Source organism: Scylla paramamosain, chromosome 39, assembly GCF_035594125.1.
Source record: "Scylla paramamosain isolate STU-SP2022 chromosome 39, ASM3559412v1, whole genome shotgun sequence".
Taxonomy (NCBI): Eukaryota; Metazoa; Arthropoda; class Malacostraca; order Decapoda; family Portunidae; genus Scylla; species Scylla paramamosain.
This window is the reverse complement of record NC_087189.1, coordinates 7040001-7062500: the sequence shown is the minus strand read 5'-3', so window position 1 is coordinate 7062500 and position 22500 is coordinate 7040001. Positions and strand designations below refer to the sequence as shown.

The 22500-nt window shown below is 39.2% G+C and overlaps 1 protein-coding gene and 1 pseudogene across 1 annotated transcript; both read right to left on the bottom strand.

Moving 5' to 3' along the window:
• Positions 1-13369: 13369 nt before the first annotated feature.
• Positions 13370-15416, bottom strand: LOC135092001 (uncharacterized). The gene is made up of 2 exons (XM_063990113.1): positions 15347-15416; positions 13370-14004 (listed from the first exon to the last, which is right to left on the bottom strand). Exons 1-2 carry the CDS (start codon positions 15414-15416, stop codon positions 13370-13372), a joined length of 705 nt encoding a protein of 234 aa, XP_063846183.1.
• Positions 15417-21303: 5887 nt separating this feature from the next.
• Positions 21304-22500, bottom strand: part of LOC135092136 (selenoprotein M-like) — a 4985-nt pseudogene continuing 3788 nt past the window's right edge.

The following is a 22500-nucleotide window of genomic DNA, read 5'->3' as shown; positions in this document are numbered from 1 at the left end:
GCTGCCGTGTATTACTAATTTATAGTTTCTATAAATATCTACTTCATTTTCATATATTTGGAGGAGAGACACAGAGTGTAAGACAGTAATTCATCTTTAAAATAAAGTAAATCCCATTGAAAAGCCTCGGTGTAAACAAACAATTTTCAGCGCTCAGGAGTAATCCCGAGCCATTTGTGGCTCTCTCGATGACCCCCAATGCCATCATTACTGCACAAATACATTTTTTCCAGTAGCATTTCCCAGCAGCAAGATGTCTAAGTGTTATGATGACCTTCATTTTGGCAGTAAGTTGGTTACTGTGTCTGTGTCTCTCATAAAGACTTCCCTCGCTATATCAGTTTGAACAGTATCATCTGATGAGTTCTGTGTAACTAAGTTCATTCATTACATCCTTTATGGATAAATAATTTGTGAGCTGGAGATGTTGTGAAGCAGCCATCTTGTCTGTGATAGCGTCTGTCATAAACTTCTAAGACAGTGTAGACTGCTGTCTGAGAACGAATTAACCCATTTTACATTGACTCCTATGGGCAAAATAGTTTTGGTTTTCGAACATTTCGGATTTCGAACGGCATTCAGGAATTGATTGAATTCGAGAACCGAGGTTCCACTATATATATATATATATATATATATATATATATATATATATATATATATATATATATATATATATATATATATATATATATATATATATACAGGGTGTAATAGGAGTTTCTGCAAATACTGAAAAAGGTGAAAGAACGTGTAATTCTAAGTAGAAAATACTCTATACTCACGTGCTGTGTTTTGCCTTATTTTGTGAAAAATTGATGTGTTAGTTATGTGTTGTGTGACCTGCTCATGTGGGTGGGCCTCCGCATCCTCCCTTCCCTCCTTGGCTCACTACGTACTTGAGTGACGCCGCGCAGCATTAAGTGATAATTTTTTGTGTACAATCTATGCACTTCACAGTCAAAGCCTTACAGGAAACAGTTACCAAATGACAGGTTAAATCTTTGCATGTCAATGAAGAAAATGTGAAGTAATTCAGCAATACAGTAGTTGTTAAGTGCTACTTTTTAAAGCATACTTGGCAACTCATTGCAACTGTCATCCCTTCAACATTGAACACAACAGTTGACGTCTTGACACCAAAGTGACAGGCCTCGTCAATCAGCTGACTGCCAAAGTGCATCATTTTGCTACAGTAAAGGTGCCTTTCAATTTCAGTAACACTGGGTATTCTGACATGATATTCTTGTGATAATATTCATGACATGATATTCATTCTGTGATGTGAATGCCTGGGCTGCAGCAGCATGATACAGACACAGGTACCCAGACAGAAGACATCCAGATAGCAGAGCATTTCTACAGAGTGTGTCAGCATCTCCATGGGAGAGGATGTTTCCCTGTACTCAGATGTAGAGAAGTCCATGACATGGGCCAATAGTATAGAAGGTAGACCAACCGTGAACATATCTGGTGTTGTAGAATGTTTGATAGGAGATGTGAGGTCAGTAAATTCAGAAGAAAGGGCATGGGACTTGTTCATAACATCTGATATGATTTCCAATGTTGTGCACCATACTAATCAGAAATTTGAAGGTATAATTGCAGAAATTTCTCAGAGGTCTTCAAATAATGATAAACTCCCATCACACATCATGGTAACAGATTGCATTGAAAAGTGATTTTGGTTTACCGTATGCATGTGGTTTATTAGGCCAAAACAAATATAAAACACTTTTCAGGAAAGAGTTTGGTGACCCAGTATTTGGTGCAGTAATGTCTGTGAATGGATTTGGATTTTTACATGCAAACCTAACTTTTGACAATGTTGATACCAGACACCAGAGATGGCTACATGACTGGTTTGCTGCAGTCTGGGATCTTTTTAAAAATATTAATGACCAAGCCTGCTCACTGTTGGAGCCAGGTGACTTCTTGACCATTGATGAAATTTTATATTCTTGTAGAAATCAAACAGGATCAGGCAGTACAATAAGAGCAAACCAAAACGATATGGCCCGTTGTATAAATCTGTGAATGCGGTAAGAATTTCATTCACCTTTAGGACAATAGTATACTCAGGTAAACCTTCTGGAGAGCCTGGACCCCACTACATCCATGGCTCACTTCCAACAGTGAAGATTCTTGTAAGTCAGATAAAAGAATTTGTAGACTTTAGTGGTAGTCTAGGCAGACTGTGTACCAGCATAGAGTTGTTTGAGTGGCTTCAAACACAAGGTATCGCTGGCGTAGGTACTATAGATTGCATGAGAAAAGGCATACCACCAGAGATACAGGCAGTCACTGGAAGGGAAGAGATCATAACTGGTATGCCGGACTAAAGATAATGAGGAAATGACTGAATTCTTATCTAGAACTCGCCAAAAGTAATGGTAACAAAAAAGTATTACTTCTCAGTACAGTCCCCCCATAATATTAGGAATTACCAAGGATGATGGTGCAAGAAAGCCAGCCAAATATAAATTGTATATTTTCACTAATGGAGGAATTGACATAATAGATCAGAAAATAAATTTTTATACATTGCACACAAAATCTTGCATTTGGACTGTGAGTGCCCTAACATATATTCTCGACACTGCCACGGTTTTTTTTTTTTTTTTTTTATGTAGGAGGAACACTGGCCAAGGGCAACAAAAATCCAATAAAAAAAAATGCCCGCTGAAATGCCAGTCCCATAAAAGGGTCAAAGCAGTAGTCAAAAACTGATGGATAAGTGTCTTGAAACCTCCCTCTTGAAGGAATTCAATTCATAGAAAGGTGGAAGTACAGAAGCAGGCAGGGAATTCCAGAGTTTACCAGTGAAAGGGATGAATGATTGAGAATACTGGTTAACTCTTGCGTTAGAGAGGTGGACAGAATATGGGGGAGAGAAAGAAGAAAGTTTTGTGCAGCGAGGCAGCGGGAGGAGGGGAGGCATGTAGTTAGCAAGATCAGAAGAGCAGTTAGCATGAAAATAGCGGTAGAAGACAGCTAGAGATGCAACATTGCGGCAGTGAGAGAGAGGCTGAAGACAGTCAGTTAGAGGAGAGGAGTTGATGAGACGAAAAGAAGAGCAGTTAGCATGAAAATAGCGGTAGAAGACAGCTAGAGATGCAACATTGCGGCAGTGAGAGAGAGGCTGAAGACAGTCAGTTAGAGGAGAGGAGTTGATGAGACGAAAAGCTTTTGATTCCACCCTGTCTAGAAGAGCAGTATGAGTGGAACCTCCCAAACATGCGAAGCATACTCCATACATGGACGGATAAGGCCCTTGTACAGAGTTAGCTGCTGGTGGGGTGAGAAAAACTGGCGGTGACGTCTCAGAACACCTAACTTCATAGAAGCTGTTTTAGCTAGAGATGAGATGTGAAGTTTCCAGTTCAGATTATAAGTAAAGGACAGACTGAGGATTTTCAGTGTAGAAGAGGGGGACAGTTGAGTGTCATTGAAGAAGAGTGGATAGTTGTCTGGAAGGTTGTGTCAAGTTCATATATGGAGGAATTGAGTTTTTGAGGCATTGAACAATACCAAGTTTGCTCTGCCCCAGTCAGAAATTTTAGAAAGACCAGAAGTCAAGCGTTTTGTGGCTTCCCTGCGTGAAATGTTTACCTCCTGAAGGGTTGGATGTCTATGAAAAGACGTGGAAAAGTGCAGGGTGGTATCATCAGCGTAGGAGTGGATAGGACAAGAAGTTTGGTTTAGAAGATCATTAATGAATAATAAGAAGAGAGTGGGTGATAGGACAGAACCCTGAGGAACACCACTGTTAATAGATTTAGGAGAAGAACAGTGACCGTCTACCACAACAGCAATAGAACGGTCAGAAAGGAAACTTGAGATGACGTTACAGAGAGAAGGATAGAAGCCGTAGGAGGGTAGTTTGGAAATCAAAGCTTTGTGCCAGACTCTATCAAAAGCTTTTGATATGTCCAAGGCAACAGCAAAAGTTTCACCAAAATCTCTAAAAGAGGATGACCAAGACTCAATAAGGAAAGCCAGAAGATCACCAGTAGAGCAGCCTTGACAGAACCCATACTGGTGATCAGATAGAAGGTTGTGAAGTGATAGATGTTTAAGAATCTTCCTGTTGAAGATAGATTCAAAAACTTTAGATAGGCAGGAAATTAAAGCAATAGGAGGGTAGTTTGAATGATTAGAATGGTCACCCTTTTTAGGAACAGGCTGAATGTAGGCAAACTTCCAGCAAGAAGAAAAGGTAGATGTTGACAGACAGAGCTGAAAGAGTTTGACTAGACAAGGTGCAAGCACGGAGGCACAGTTTCGGAGAACAATCGGAAGGACCCCATCAGGTCCATAAGCCTTCCGAGGGTTTAGGCCAGCAAGGGCTTGGAAAACATCATTGCAAAGAATTTTAATAGGTAGCATGAAGTAGTCAGAGGGTGGAGGAAAGGGAGGAACAAGCCCAGAATCGTCCAAGGTAGAGTTTTTAGCAAAGGTTTGAGAGAAGAGTTCAGCTTTAGAAATAGATGTGATAGCAGTGGTGCCATCTGGTTGCAATAAAGGAGGGAAAGAAGAAGGAAAGTTGTTGGAGATATTTTTGGCTAGATGCCAGAAGTCACGAGGGGAGTTAGATCTTGAAAGGTTTTGACACTTTGTTAATGAAGGAGTTTTTGGCTAGTTGGAGAACAGACTTGGCATGGTTCCAGGCAGAAATATAAAGTGCATGAGATTCTGGTGATGGAAGGCTTAAGTACCTTTTGTGGGCCACCTCTCTATCATGTATAGCATGAGAACAAGCTGTGTTAAACCAAGGTTTGGAAGGTTTAGGTCGAGAAAAAGAGTGAGGAATGTACGCCTCCATGCCAGACACTATCACCTCTGTTATGCGCTCAGCACACAAAGACGGGTCTCTGACACGGAAGCAGTAGTAATTCCAAGGAAAATCACCAAAATACCTCCTCAGGTCCCCCCAACTAGCAGAGGCAAAACGCCAGAGGCACCTTCGCTTAGGGGGATCCTGAGGAGGGATTGGAGTGATAGGACAAAATACAGATATGAGATTGTGATCGGAGGAGTCCAACGGAGAAGAAAGGGTGACAGCATAAGCAGAAGGATTAGAGGTCAGGAAAAAGTCAAGAATGTTGGGCGTATCTCCATGAATGTCAGGAATACGAGTAAGGTGTTGCATCAATTGCTCTAGGTCGTGGAGGATGGCAAAGTTGAAGGCTAGTTCACCAGGATGGTCAGTGAAGGGAGAGGAAAGCCAAAGCTGGTGGTGAACATTGAAGTCTCCAAGAATGGAGATCTCTGCAAAAGGGAAGAGGGTCAGAATGTGCTCCAATTTGGAATTTAAGTAGTCAAAGAATTTCTTATAGTCAGAGGAGTTAAGTGAGAGGTATACAGCACAGATAGATTTAGTTTGAGAGTGACTCTGTAGTCGTAGCTAGATGGTGGAAAACTCGGAAGATTCAAGAGCGTGGGCACGAGAGCAGGTTAAGTCATTGCGCACATAAATGCAACATCCAGCTTTGGATAAAAAATGAGAATAGAGAAAGTAGAAGGGAACAGAAAAGGGGCTACTGTCAGTTGCCTCAGGCACCTGAGTTTCAGTGAGGAAAAGAAGATGAGATTTAGAAGAGGAGAGGTGGTGTTGTACAGATTGAAAATTAGATCTTAGACCACGAATGTTGCAGAAGTTAATGAAGAAAAAGTTGAATGGGGGGTGTCAAGACACTTAGGGTCGTCGACAGAAAGGCAGTCCGACCTGGGTACATTTATGGTCCCCTCCCCAGATGGGGACTCCGAGACTGATGTAGGAGTCGCCATGATAATTTTGAAATTTTTGAGTGAAGGGTGTGTGTGTTATTAGGTGCTTGTAGTTTTGTGTGGAGGAAGAGAGTTGTCTTTAGAGGGCAGGCTGTGACTGCCCCCTTGTGTTGTGAGACACAAAAGGAAACGTTCAGTGAGGTCACAGCTGGGTTTAATGATAAGTTCACAGCACCCCCTGAACAGTGCTTTAGACCTCACTGGGAGTAATTATCGTTTTGGCAGATGTCTACTCCTCCTACAAATTCAGAATATATTTAATTAAAACTAATGTTGACCCTAGAAAATGTACATCACTTACATGGAACTTACTGGAACTTAGTGAAAGCATTATGTAATCCCCAAACTGAAAGGAGAAAATCTGAGGCTTTCCTTGCTTGTACAGACTTTTATGTGAATTACAATGGGTAAAATGGACTTGATATTAGGACACAGAAGACAGGTAGAGAAAGCCACGACAGAAGTAACACATGAGAATAAAAAGAGGAATAGGTGCCACGCTTGCTTAGATTTGGCTTATGGTCCAGACTAAAACAAAAATCGACCAAAAGAAAGGAAAAAAAAAAAAAAAAAAAAAAAAAAAAAAAAATATATATATATATATATATATATATATATATATATATATATATATATATATATATATATATATATATATATATATATATATATATATATATATATATATATATATATATATATATATATATATATATATATATATATATATATATATATATATATATATATATTATTTAGTGTGAAGTTTATCAGAAACACTTGAGTGATCAACATTTAAAGAAAATTTGTGCAAAATGCCATGATAACAGGCCCAATCAGTGAATATTCTGCCTTCAGTACTGAAAAGAATTTTGCTCTTTTAGAATAAATGCTTGTACAGACTTTGTATATAGAAAATGACTTATTTACAATAATCTCTCTCTCTCTCTCTCTCTCTCTCTCTCTCTCTCTCTCTCTCTCTCTCTCTCTCTCTCTCTCTCTCTCTCTCTCTCTCTCTCTCTCTCTCTCTCTCTCTCTCTCTCTCTCTCTCTCTCTCTCTCTGTATATATATATATATATATATATATATATATATATATATATATATATATATATATATATATATATATATATATATATATATATATATATATGCATTGTTATATAGATATATTATGTAGCCTGTGTAAAGATATATTTATTACACTTTTATTTGCTGACAGAGGCTGTTAGCCTGCAATGCTTTATGCATATAATGTATATATAGTTTATGTAAATGTACAGCTATTATACTTTTCTTTGCTGACACAGGCTATTAGGCTGCATTGCTGTATGGATGTATTATACAGTTTATCTAAAGGTTGCAGAGTTATTTCCTGACAAAGGCTGTTAGCCTGCAGTGTTGTTATATAGGTATAAATCACTTCGGTAAAAGTATACTTATAAATTTATCTGCTGAGAAAAGGCTATTAGCCTGCAATGCTATATGAATATATTATAACGGTAGTAGTTACATAGGTTTTATTATAGTTTTATTTGCTGATAAGGGCATGGGTTATGTAGGGCAAACTTGTCCCCCTACAGCAAAACTTCTGAATTCCATGTAACGCTGCTAGTAACTTTGTGTTGATGTTCAGTTTCCACTGGGAAGTTTACTCATATAGGAAAATTCTGTGATATACCTGCAGTTACCTGACTTTTAGTAAATGGCGAATCAATTTTTATTCGCCGAGCTCTTCTCTTACAATGGCCTGTTCTCTTTGCTCTTTGCTAATCAGGGGATGGAATTCCTAGTTAGAAAAATACTGTACATGCGTTTGTTACCCATTTGTTTGTGTGTGCAACTATTGTTCATTCCCTCACTGACGATGACTGCCAAAATTAATGTGCAGAATTACACTTAGGGAAGCTCATGAGATCACTGGATTCTACATTGGATGAGGAATTGATCCTTACGTCTATCTGCAAACAGTTGCCATTCCCATCAATGTAATCATGGCAGCTTGAACTATAGCAGCTCATAAATGTCATCCAGCTTATCGCAGCTAGGCACTGCGATAATTTGTTTCTGTAAAACTCTAAGGTTTGCCTTTTTGATAAAGTTATAAGTAAATGTATAAAGTCTGACAGTAATATATATATATATATATATATATATATATATATATATATATATATATATATATATATATATATATATATATATATATATATATATATATATATATATATATATATATAACATTTGACCTACAACAAACATCCATTTAAAAATTTTTTGATACCTAAGTGGTTTCAAATCACAACAGATTCTGCAAAGTTGTAGAAACAATCCTTGGCTTTATCATCTCAAATGAATTTCAGTTACTTTCCTTACAATCAATAATTACTTTTGAATTATAATTTTGCTGTTGCCTGTTTTGCATTAAAATTTAACTACTAAATGAAACCACTTTCGAAAGGGCAGAGTTTGGGGAAAGTGTTTGGTGGGTCCCCTGCCCAGATCCTGGGAACACTTTTTCAGTGTGGCTAAAACTCGCTTAGCTAAGTAAACAGGTGTTCATCCATCGCAAACCCATAGTAGTATTCATAACGTCCAGCTGCAGATTCGTTATGCTCTCTCTCTCTCTCTCTCTCTCTCTCTCTCTCTCTCTCTCTCTCTCTCTCCCCATTATTGAAATAATAATAATAATAATAGTAATAATAATAATAATAATAATGATAATAATGATAATAATAATAATAATAATAATAATAATAATAATAATAATAATAATAATAATAACAGCAATAATAGTAATAGTAATACTGTGTGTGTGTGTGTGTGTGTGTGTGTGTGTGTGTTACTATAAAAATACAGGGTGCAGCCCACGCTTCCACCTTGATGAAAGGTGAAGCCACCACTCCTGTCAGTAGATCTAATCAAGTTTCTATAATGATATTTAGGAAAACTGAGCCTACCGTGGTGTTTATGAGACATTGCTGCTAATCAAGAACATGATTGAATTACCAGTTCAAAGGAAATCATTGCTCTCCTCGTCTCCCTGCATTCCATTGTTACACGGGCAAGCTTTACGTTATCATTGTCATTCATCAGCACCTGCATATTTTTGTATTGTTACGTGTCATATGCCAATAAAATAACGAAATGTGCTGATTCTGAGACTGACTGATAATTCAATGCCAGCAACATTACAAGACAAATTGGCAGTTGAAGAAATGGAAAGAAAATGTTTACTGGCTTCTATTTATTTGTTTAATCATTTTCATATTTTATGCATAGTCTACTGTAAACAATTTTGACTCTACTGATGCAACAATTTATTTATTTATTTTTCTTAACTCGATGGTAGTAGGCTCAGTTTTCCTAATCATCTTCTGGTAACTTGATGAAACCAGACATAACCGTGTGATGTCGAGCTTCCTCTCTTCCTCTGCATATCATTCAAGGGTCGCTGCCACGGTTGTTGGGCGGTGTGTGTGCATGTGCGTGCGTGTGTATGTGCAGAATATATTCATCTGATGTGATGCAGAGAAAGCAGATATGAGCAATGGTGTTAAGAAAATTGATGGCCAACATTGTATGTAATAATATTTGTTACACTATAAGTAATCGGACGAAATGGGGCCCTTCGATATGTTGAGGCCTTTTGCCATGAGGCGATCCACAGAATACTGTTCATTCAGTAATGTTTACTCGTACTTAATACACGACCCCCTGGTCGGGAAGAGCAAAAATTCAGGAAAGCTGCAGACAATAGGGTTAAAGTGACAATGATGCCCATCACCATTAAATTATTATTCAGTCTGAATACATTTCTGACATACTTCCACCACGGAGAAAAATTATGATACAAATATTTACATTAGAAAATGGTGGTGAAACTTGAAGTTAAATTTCACCTGCTTGTTGCAAGGATCATTGGTTACAGACAGGCCCCTGGAGCTGGACCTTGTTCAAGTGGGTACAATCTAACAGTGGTGCGAGTGGTTGTGCCCAAGGAGGTCTTACTTCCGCTACCCTTACTAACCCCTCCCATTCCTCGTGTGCAGGTGTCTTCAGTTCTGCATAAGCACCTCGGAAACAAGCATTTTCCGATACATTCCTTTCACGCAGGTCTCCTGGGAGCTTCGGAACCTTACAACTACCCCGGGCTGCAGGCTTTCTAAGCGCTTGCGAGAATTGTGGGCGGGGAGTGGGGCAGAGCAAAAGATACAGCCACTCGCGGACAGCTATGCAAACATTTTAGTGGAAAACAAGCTGATGTGCGTGTATTGCTTTCACTAAAATCTCAAACATACAGAATTATCTGCATACAAGTCAGTCATGAGTGAAAACCATCATTAAAACTGTGTAGCGTGAATTGTTTCAAATTAAGTGAATAGTAACATTTGCTTACAATGAGCATGGAACAGCCAAGCTTTCCAGCAGCATGCAGCATTCTGGCAGGGAAGGCAAAGGTGTCTGAATGACCCTCTGTCTTGGGCCACAACTTCCAACACATCATTGTGTTCAGTGTGAGGTCATCACTGATACAATCAATTCCACTTTGCAGGTCTGGAGAAGCGATACAAGGGATAGAACATTCCCTTAACATGGCTGAATCTGATCAGCGGGGCAAGGGACCTCGTTCTCACCCCTATGAATGAGGGAAACAATCTGGAAGGCTGCATCACAGTTTCTCCTTGCTCCATTCCATAACCACTAATAATAGACCATATTTCGTTATATTATAATACTTGCAGTCTGTCTAAACAGAATAGATAATAAATAGAGATACTTAAGAAATTAACGCACCCAAAACGCGGAAATAGTATGAAAATACCAGCAAAGAGACGCTTTGACATTTCATTTCATTACTGCCATATGTACAGTACCATGCAGCAAGTTTTACTAGTCATATTGGCCAACATCAGGTATCATTTTGATCCGGAATATCTTAACCAGGCTATGGCATGTTGCTATATGCTTGTTCTTTAAATATAACAGCTATTAAACAAGACTAACTGTCTCTTTCCTTCGATCAGAAAAAATGCAAAGAATCGGTTTTATATGATTACTTTTATTCAACTGACAATATCACAAGGCCTGGAAGACCAGCAGTTCACTTCTAAATAGCACAAACTTCAAGGAGCGAGTGGTTAAGGCTGCTGCGATCTCTGTGACGGACACATTGCCAATGAACTGTACATCACTTCTCCTTAGGTAGCACGCCAGGCAACTCCGTTGGTCTGTTCTTCAGTGGTCAAGTGGGCGGAGCTCCAAGGAGCTAAAATTCTAATCCCTTGTGAGAACTGAAAACGACGCCTGTATGCTGATGATTTTACCAACTTTCCACCTGGACCACAGTCCATCATCGTGAATAAGGACAACGTTCCCAGCTCATGGCCATATTATGCCTTCTTTGGCAATTATACAGCTATAAGACTCCCTTAGTGATAAAGATATTCTGAAACCCACCTTTAACATAGGTTATTTAATAATTCATTAATATATATATATATATATATATATATATATATATATATATATATATATATACGAGGTGTGTCATTAAAGTTCCAGGACTGGTGTCCTAAAAGATGAATTTCAAACCCAAGCCACAAACCACCATATTTCCCCTTCAAAGTAATCCTTCTGGAGTATACAACTGCGCTCCCAACCCTCTACAGTCACTAATCTTTTTCTTACGTGCTTTTAAAATCATGTCCTCTGTTGCAGGTCGTTTAACAATGAGCGCTGAACAGCGAACAAACTTGAAGTTTTTGGTGCAGTTGGGGAAAACGCCGTCAGAAGCACTGGGTATGCTGCAAAAAGTGTACGGGGATGAGACAATGTCACGCTCACGTGTTTTTGAGTGGTGCAAGAGGTTCAAAGAGGGCCGGGAGGACGTGGAAGATGACCCCAGGAGTGGAAGACCCTCAACGAGCAGGAATGAGGCCAATGTTGAGCGTGTCAAGCAGATGGTGCGTGACGATCGTCGGTTGACTGTTCGAAAGATCGCAGATGAGCTTGGCATGAACCACAACAGCGTGTGGAAGATTATCACTGAAGATCTGGGCATGCGGAAAGTCTGTGCGAAGATGGTGCCGAGACTCCTGAACGATGACCAGAAGGGACGACGCATGCAGGTGTGTCAGGACATCCTCGAGCGTCTGGAAACTGAACCAGACTTGCTCAGGAGAGTCATCACCGGCGATGAGTCCTGGGTATTTGAGTACGACCCGGAGACCAAACGCCAGAGCCTTCAATGGAAGAGTCCGGCGTCGCCACGGCCGAAGAAAGCAAGGCAGTCCAGGTCCAGCTTCAAGGTCATGTTGATCGCTTTCTTCGATGTGAGGGGCATCGTCCACTGCGAGTTCTTGCCACAGGGCCAGACAGTCAACCAACATGTGTACAAAGAAGTACTGCGGCGTCTGCTTCGTGCAGTGCGCGAGAAGAGGCGGGAGTTGTGGCAGGGCAACTCGTGGCTGCTTCACCACGACAATGCGCCTGCTCACAATGCCCTGAGCATCAGAGAGTTCTTGGCCAAGAAGAACATCGCCGTGCTGGAGCAACCGCCCTACTCACCTGACCTCGCTCCGTGCGACTTCTTCCTCTTCCCCAAGCTCAAGGAGGTCATGAAGGGGACCCGTTTTGATGATGCGGACGACATCAAAAAGGCCGTGACGACGGAGCTGAGGAGCATCCCGCAAGAATCCTTCCAGCAGTGCATGCAAGCCTGGCAGAGAAGGATGGACAAGTGCATGCGGTGCCAGGGGGATTACTTCGAAGGAGATAACCTATAGTTTGTAGCCTGGATGTGAAATAAAACTTGTGTGGCACCAGTCCTGGAACTTTAATGACACACCTCGTATATATATATATATATATATATATATATATATATATATATATATATATATATATATATATATATATACATTTTTTTTTTTTTTTGTGAAACCATAGGATGGGTCAGATATCTCTTCTATGGTCTGACGATTTTGAATTGAGCGTTTAGGCGTTGTCCTTCCGGGGACTCCCCGACCTACGGCACTGCCAAACCTTGTACTGGGCCAATTATCGGATTAGAGCCTATGTGCCACTGATAGCCTCGCTCCTCACACTCTCTCTCTCTCTCTCTCTGCATATACAATCTACATTTCATGCAAATTTATTTCTATCAGAGATCTATACTTGCCTATGAATCATTAGAATTTGAGAAAAATCTCCTGCCTGTCAGTCAGTCAAGCTGCTCTCTTTCTCTCTCTCTCTCTCTCTCTCTCTCTCTCTCTCTCTCTCTCTCTCTCCATTGTGAATTTCGTGTAAATATGATACGTTTCCTTTTAGATATGATATTTCCCTTAAACTATGATGTTATATTTTTATTTTTTAGTTATGATTTTTTTTTTACAAAGCAGCATCTAGGTAAAAGTTGAGGCGCGTTTTTTTTTTTCATAGAGGTTTGCTGTGGAGGCCTAATCTTCTCTCTGATCATTAATCAGACAGCTCTTTGTCTGAACTTCCAGCAATACCGATGATCAGAGAATCCACGAAGTGATCCACCACAATGTTTTGTCGCCCATCTTCTTCTTCTTAAAGGTTTTCAGCATGGGCAACAGTTTGCATACAGTTGTGTGGCGTGATGTGATGCTGGGCCTCCTTTACCAGATGTTTCAAGCCAGCCATTTTAAAGGTATTTTGCATGGCGATATAAGACTTGACTTGAGCCCATATGAGCTCAGTGGGGTTGTATTGACAGTGGTAGGGTGGTGACTTCACAACCCTATGGCCTGCCAAGTCTGCAATACTGTCAATGCGATATTTTTTGCCGACTGCAAATTTCTTGGTAAGCTCATACAGCTCTGCCTTCAGTAGTTCATCACTGAGCTGGACACCTTTCCTTTCAAGCCACTCTTTCAGTTCCACCTTTCTCCTCGACGAGCTTGGTACTTTCTCTTGTAGCACGGAGTGGTAGGGAGCGTTATCCATGACGATGATGGAGTTTGGTGCGATGTTGGGCAGCAGCTGATTCCTGAACCACTCCTCAAACACCGTTGAATTCATCTGTTTGTGGTAATCCCCGTCGTTTTTTGCCTGGAAGATCAGTTCTCCATTATAGATGAAACCATTTCTTGTTCCTGTGTGGAGAATTATGAGACAGCCTCCCTTTCCTGTCGGTGGTTGTACTCCTGTTGCTGCTTCAGATGTGGTGTCAGTCCAGCATTTTCCTATGGTGTAACTTTGGTTGACTCAGGTCTTATCCAGGTAAACGATGTTCGCCTGGGAAGACTGCTTCAGACGCCGCATTTCTGAGTGCGATCAGCAACAACATCACTCCTCTCCATGAGAAATTTGCCATTATTGCTTTGAATATATATCAATGACTTGGATAGTAGAATTTGTAGTGATGTTAGTAAATTTGCGGATGACAAAGATAGGTAGATTAATTAGGTCAGAATCGGATGCCATCGCCTTGCAGGCAGATTTAGATAGGATGAATGAATGGACGGTCAGATGGCAAATGCAATTTAATGTCAACAGGTGGAAAGTACTTAGCGTAGGTAAAGGAAACCCACAAAGTAAGTACACAATAAACAACGAAATTCTGGTAGGTTCAGGGTACGAGAAAGATTTAGGAGTTATAGTTAGCTCTGAATTCCGTCAAGGAAAGCAATGCATAGAGGCCAGAAACAGGGCAAATACGGTATTAGGATTAATTTTTAGGAGTGTTAAAAGTAGAAGGCCCGAGGTAATATTAAAGTTATATTTGGCGCTGGTCAGACCTCATATAGACTACTCTGTGCAGTTCTGGTCCCCACATTACAGGAAGGATATAGGTCTATTAGAATCAGTACAGAGGAGAATGACTAAAAGGATACAGGGGATGAGGAGTATTCCTTACGAGGCGAGATTGAAGCTGTTAAATTTACATTCTTTAGAGAGGCGTAGGTTAAGAGGGGACCTGATAGAACTCTTTAAGTGGTATATATATAACAAGGGGGACGTAAGCAACATTCTTAGGATCAGCAACCAAGACAGAACAAGAAATAACGGATTCAAACTTGAAAAATTTAGGTTTAAAAAAGAGATAGGAAGAAATTGGTTCTCAGATAGAGAGGTAGATGAATGGAATGGACTCAGTAATCATGTTGTTAGTGCTAAGACATTAGGGAGCTTTAAGAGAAGATTAGACGGGTTTATGGATGGGGATGATAGATGGAAATAGGTAGGTATATTTCATACAGGGACTGCCTGGTGGTTTCTTGCAGCTTCCCTTATTTCTTATGTTCTCATGTTCTAATAGACGTCCTTCATGTGCCACACCTAAGCGGAGAGCTAACTACCGCATTTCAGTCTCTGCACCACGAAGCATTTTACAAACTAAAACCTAACCATATGTTTATTCTCTTAACAGGGTTAGTCTAACAATGTGTGACCACCTAACAACACCACCACACAAGTCTTGTGAATGTGAGGATCCGCTATAGTTTATAGGTACTTTATGTTAGTAACTACATAAGTAACAAAAATCAACATACCTCAGTGTTATTCCTAAGCGTTTAGGCTCACCAGTAGGATCTCTAAAAGTGGTGGCCTGTTTTACTGTGCTTGGGCCGACTAGACTCGTCCGCGCGGCCATGTTGACAAACAATGGATACGGGGACGGCGGTCAACCCGTTCTGTACGAACTCCGTTTTTGTGACGTCATTATTGGGCAGTGAACAGAGACCGATTCCGTAAAAGCGGACCAATGTGAACCTGGTTTTCCACCATTGCTGCCGCGTTCCTCCTCATCACCAAGAATCGTGCATTCCCCTCGCCCTGTGCCACACCACACTCATGAGCTGATTTTCTCTCTCTCTCTCTCTCTCTCTCTCTCTCTCTCTCTCTCTCTCTCTCTCTCTCTCTCTCTCTCTCTCTCTCTCTCTCCAAGCAGACTGTATTTTAGTCTGCTTGGAGAGAGAGAGAGAGAGAGAGAGAGAGAGAGAGAGAGAGAGAGAGAGAGAGAGAGAGAGAGAGAGAGAGAGAGAGATGTAGATATGATGCTGCGTTCAAAAGCAAGTCTCCTTGACCTGTATTAACGCTATGAATGTTTCAACTCCCTGAATAAGTCCTGAAAAGAGCCATCGTATACTTCCTTCCCAGGTGGTGGTCCTGATGAAAGCGTCGGTGAAGTAAAGCTAGCTTACTCAATGCCTCTCTTCTTTTCACACTTTCTCTCCTACTTCCTATATATATATATATATATATATATATATATATATATATATATATATATATATATATATATATATATATATATATATATATATATATATATATAATGGATGGATCCAAAATCACCCTAGTGGTCATATTGTAATAGATGGTAAGCGCTTGTAGGTGAATATTATTTTAAAGTATGTACCAGAAAAGGAAAAGGTTATAAGTGATTACATTGCTAGATTGAGGTGGCTGAAGGCAGACACGTTAGGTGCATAAATAGAAGGTAGAGTATTAGCAGTTAGCAGTGAGGAGCAAAGCTGAGAGAAGCCCTGTAAACTCCTTATGGAGAACGTAAGACTACACTGGATAGCTGTAAGGTAAGTATAAAATAAGAAAGAACAGAAAGTAAGAAACATGAATATAATGTTAAGAGTATATCCTGTGCATGAAATGTTTGTAGGAGGGGAAATGTACTATATATATATATATATATATATATATATATATATATATATATATATATATATATATATATATATATATATATATATATATATATATATATATATATACATATATATATATATATATATATATATATATATATATATATATATATATATATATATATATATATATATATATATATATATATGTGTGTGTGTGTGTGTGTGTGTGTGTGTGTGTGTGTGTGTGTTATATCCAGTCAGATTGAGTGTTGTTAGTTATTGTTTTTCTCCAGGGTAACATGTTATCATTAAGACTCGCTACATTAAATACAAGTTCAGCAGGCCTGAGCAAATTTCTCTGGTCTGTATATCAGCCAGCATTTTACTTTTATCTGATTTATATGTTGATTTACTTATACGTGTATTTATTTTTCATTGAACAATGGCCTGATAGATAATTACTCATTTTAAAGTTTTTATCTTTATTGATAGTGCAAAATCTATGTTAATCTTTCACCAGAATAACGAAAACACTATTGAAAACCCCAATAACCTCCACTAGAATCTATTACAAGTAGTCATGATAAACTTCTAAACTGTTTGAGAGTTCAAGGAACCTTAGCGTATGCTGCTACCTGATTGTTGTGCTGCAGCAGAAAATGGAGTGAAAAGTGTGTCTGGCTCACTTGGCGGAGGCGGCACAGCCCCCATCATACCCTTCCCTCATTCCCATTGTTCCATCCACACTGACTAGCCCCTCAACCCTTCATCCCTTCACCTCTTTTATCATAGCCCTTCATCCCCTTATTTTTTTTCCTTATATTCGAAATATTCTTATTTACACGACGTTGTGATTAAAAAAAAAAAAATAAGATCATAAGAAAAAAAAAAAGAAGAAACAGTAGATTTAGAGGTATTAGTTCTTATATAAGATATGCAAACTTATGTCCTCTCTATTCAGAAATTTATCTTCTCTCATAAAGTTCCCCATTAACCAAGCACATTCCACTGGATTACTGTTTCTGTCCGACCACCTACGAACACGCACACATTCACGGGCAACAAACTTGCAAGGCACACTCAAAGTACTGGGGAGCAAAGCTTCCTCACCATGTTTCATTATCAGCTGAGTCTTCCACATTTTTCAACCAATGTCTTTTTTCATTTACCATCGACGGGGAGAAGTGGCTGTCTGGTCCGGCCTGGTGCCCAAAGGCAGAAACCGGGCAGCCTACTTTTCCTTTGCGACTTCAAGCTTCATAGTAGTCGTCCACTTGCAGCGCCTCACACCAGGTGATGGGTCGCCATAAGCAAGAGATCAATGTCTACCATTCACCAGATGATGCCAGGAGAGGGGCAGGGATCCCTATGGGGGAAATATGGGTTCCTTTCATAGTCTGGTGAATGGTGTGTACGAGTTTCTTGCTTATGATGACACCGACTCTTTCTTTCCCTAGACATTTTTTTTCCACGTCTGTTTTGGGTCGTCGTTTTTGACAGTCTTCACCATACATCAATCCTTCCTTCTCTCTCTCTCTCTCTCTCTCTCTCTCTCTCTCTCTCTCTCTCTCTCTCTCTCTCTCTCTCTCTCTCTCTCTCTCTCTCTCTCTCTCTCTCTCTCTCTCCTTACATCTCATTCTTACCAGCCTCCTCTTTTTTTCCTTATTAGACTCCTATCTTCTCCGTACTCTCATCATCATTCATTCACCCTTCACCTCACGTCGTAAGAACTTAAGAAAATAAGGGAAGCTGCAAGAATCCACCATGTCTACACGTGATAATCCCTATATGAAACATATCCACCTATTTCTACTTGTCATCTTCATCCAGAAATTTGTCTAATCCTCTTTTACTCGTAAAGCTCCTCAGCACTAACAACCTGATTACTGAGTCCATTCTTTTCATCTGCCTCTCTATTTGAGAACCAGTTCCTTCGTGTGTGTTTGTGTGTGTGTGTGTGTGTGTGTGTGTGTGTATATATATATATATATATATATATATATATATATATATATATATATATATATATATATATATATATATATATATATATATATATATATATATATATATATATATATATATATATGTGTGTGTGTGTGTGTGTGTGTGTGTGTGTGTGTGTGTGTGTGTGTGTGTGTGTGTGTGTGTGTGTGATTTTTATATAACTTGACATATATGTATAATGTATGTATAATGTATATATAATTTTCATATAATCATTATTTCTTGTTCTATCTTGATTACTGGTTCGGAGAATGTTGCTTACGTCATCCCGGTTATATACCCTATACCAGTATTCTCCAACTTTTTCTAAGTCCATGCACCCTTCCGGGAGGTCTTGAGAAATTCACGTACCCTGGCGCCTTGGACAATTAATTACATGAGAATTCCATGGATATTTGACATTTTCTCTCGTTTCAAGGCCGAAAATATATAAATGAAAGTACTGGCTCTATTTTTTAAAAATACAAAATAGCTATTCGGCCCTAAATAATTATTTCATAGGTGCTAAATGTATAATAAAACAAAATGCCACATCTAAAACACATGAAGAGCGAGTTGCGTCTGATTCTATAATGTAGTATAATATGATACACTATTTTGTAATACTCTAATCCTATTTATATATATATATATATATATATATATATATATATATATATATATATATATATATATATATATATATATATATATATATATATATATATATATGTAAGAGGGCCACTGGCCAAGAGAAATAAAAAATTGAGGAAAAGGCCCACTCAAGTGCCAGTCCCCAAAGTGAGGTCAAAAAGGTTTATCAAATATTGTATGATAAATGTCTTGAAACCTTCCTCTTGAGAAGGATACTTGACACTTCCTAAAACGTCTCGTAGTGATCACTCTTATACACACTAGCTATCTTACGTGCCCTTCATTTATTTCCAGGTACCCTCTAAAAACAAATCATGTTGACAATCACTCCCCTATACCACTTAATACTTCCATCAGATCTCTCTACGCCCCTCTAATGGATAGGAATTTAAAACCTTTAATCTCCTCCCTCAAGGACGCTCCTGCAGGTGAATGCTAATGCACGGTTACCTTCATTTCTGATCGCTATGCCTTTTTTTTTTTTTTTTTACTGAGATCTGAGCGAATTCTTCTTTTTCTCCTTTCGCGAGTTCCCTAGAGTGAGGGGCTGACGCCATGTACGAGTCTCCTCCAGTTGTTTCCTCCAGTTGTATCAGGTCCCCTCTTAACCTACGTCTCTCTAAAGAATGTAAATTTAACAGCTTCAATCATGCCTCGTAAGGAATACTCCTCATCCCCTGTATTCTTTTAGTCATTCTCCTCTGTACTGATTCTAATAGACCTATATCTTTCCTGTAATGTGGGGACCAGAACTGCACAGCGTAGTCTAGATGAGGTCTGACCAACGCCAAGTATAACTTTAATATTACCTTGGGCCTTCTACTTTTAACACTCCTAAAAATCAATCCTAATACTCTATTTTCCCTGTTTCTGGCCTCCATGCATTGTTTTCCTAGACGGAGTTCAGAGCTAACTATAACTCCTAAATCTTTCTCGTACCCTTTACCTACCAGAGTTTCGTTGTTTAATGTGTACCTACTGTGTGGGTTTCCTCTACCTACGCTGAGTACTTTGCATTTGTTGATATTAAACTGCATTTGCCATGTGTCCGTCCATTCATTCATCCTATCTAAATCTGCCTACAAGGCTATGGCATCTGATTCTGAGCTAATTAATCTACCGATCTTTGTATCTTTGTATCATCCGCAAATTTACTAACATCACTACTAATTTCACTATCCAAGTCATTGATATATATTCAAAATAACCATGGCCCTAATACTGATCCTTGTGGCACCCCACTAATTACATGACCCCACTCAGATTTAGAGCCGTTTATTACAACTCTTTGTCGCCTGTCGCTTAGCCATGACCTTCCCATCTATCCCGTGTGCCCTAACCTTTCTCAGGAGCCTCTGATGGGGTACCTTGTCAAACGCTTTACGAAAGTCCAGATATAAGATGTCATAACTATCACCATTATCTACTGCCTCGTACACTTTACTGTAAAAAATTAACAAGTTTGTCAGGCAAGACTTCCCCTTCGTGAAGCCATGCTGTGACTGATTTATCAAGTTATGTTTGTCTAAATGTTCCCTAATATTCCTCGCTATTATTGACTCTAATATTTTTACGTACAGCTGAAGTTAAGCTGACAGGTCTATAATTAGACGCTAAAGTTTTATCTCCTTTCTTAAAGATGGGTACTACATTAGCCTACCTCCACATTACTGGTACCTCACCTGGATCAAGTGATTTCCTAAAGACAGAAACTAACGGCTCACTGATAACCTCTTTGCATTCCTTAAGTACTCCGGGATATATTTCATCTCGTCCTGGTGTCTTGAACTTTTTTAGCCTATCTATCTCCTGTTCCACAATCTCCTTAGATATGGAAATATGTCAGCTTCTCATTCTCATCCGCTCTAAACATCTGTTCAGTATTTGGCATATCCTGCATGTTTTCCTGGATGAAGACAGTTAAAAAAACACTCATTCAGAATTTTACTAATCTCCTCCCCAGAACTAACCAGCTCCCCATCTGTTGTTGTGTACCTGTTATGTGGACTACCTCTATCTACGGTAATTACGTTGCATTTACTATTGTCGAATTGCATTTGTCACCAGTCCGTTCTTTTGTTCATGTTATCTAAACCTGCTTGCGGGATTGTGGCATAAAGCCCCCCCTTTATAATTTATGCGCCTCGTCTGCAGATTTACTAATACCGCTGTGGGCTGTACGTTTGAGGCACCAGACCAACATCAGACTGTATGTGGAGTGAGAAAGAGGAATAGGTGGCCTTCTTTATTCAGATCGCTGCAGGCATGTGAAGGACACATATAGAGGGTAAAGGAAGCCAGTGAGTTCCAGAATTGATGTGGGTTGTGACCCTTTCCACCGCTCCCTTCATAAGTGGCTCCCTCACCTCAGTCTTGTTTGTGTCCGGGACATGCCTGACTTGACTACACTACTTGCAAAAGATTACAAACAACATTAGCATTAATTAGAATGTGACTGAACACTAAAATTCAAGTAAAAAGTAAATAAAACAAAATAAGGAATCATCCACAAATTTTTAAAAGGCTGTTCTTTGTCAAACGAAACACTTAAAGCTCCTTCTCGATGTAGGGACCTTCCTTGTACTCCCGTGGGACCTCCTCCTCCTTGGCGGCCTTCTTATAAAAGCCTTTCTTCAGCACCAGATTATTGATCTCTTCCTGTGACATCTTTTTGATATCGATGCGCTCCAGCACCTCGCCGTGCTTGTTGAGAAGAACCAGCTCGGGGGTCGCGCCTCCAACATGTTTGAAATCAACGTTGTGGCTGACTTGTCGTCAAGGAGAAAAATCATTGCCCTCTACCATGTGAATGTAGTAATTCGAAATTCCACCTCCTTCTGATAACTTTCCTGCATGGCACTACCTATGCGTTATGTCATCAGAAATGTTATATGCCCTACGTGAGAAAAAAAAAAAAAAAAAAAAAAAAAAAAAAAAAAAATATATATATATATATATATATATATATATATATATATATATATATATATATATATATATATATATATATATATATATATATATATATATATATATATATATATATATATATATATAAAATTCATTAATGTATTGATTAACATCATTTATTCTCCCACACGTTGTTATTCTTTAGCCTTTCTTCTGGTCTAACACACGCCTCCAATCACATTTGAGAGTCCCATGCATCAAGTTTTCAAAGCAATCACCACCATTATCCTCTATAACTTCACAAAGTCCTCTCTGAAATGTGTTTGTAATAACAAAACAGCAAAAGGATACAAGAGCGGCACATCCTGCAGCATGAAGTCTCTCACTGCAGGATACCTGGACATGTTGTGTCATGCAGTGCAAGTCTGCAAAGAAAAAAAAAAAAGTATATATAAAACACATGAATTTCTTCTCCCAAATCTTGTTTAGAGTACAGTCTGGCAACACACCAGCAGTTGT

Excerpts from the sequence above, each read along its gene's own strand:
- LOC135092001 (XM_063990113.1), bottom strand. The coding sequence starts at position 15,416 with ATGGCCGCGCGGACGAGTCTAGTCGGCCCAAGCACAGTAAAACAGGCC. Across the intron at positions 14,005-15,346 it reads CACTTTTAGAGATCCTACTG|GAAAATGCTGGACTGACACC; the intron begins GTGAGCCTAAAC and ends GTTACACCATAG.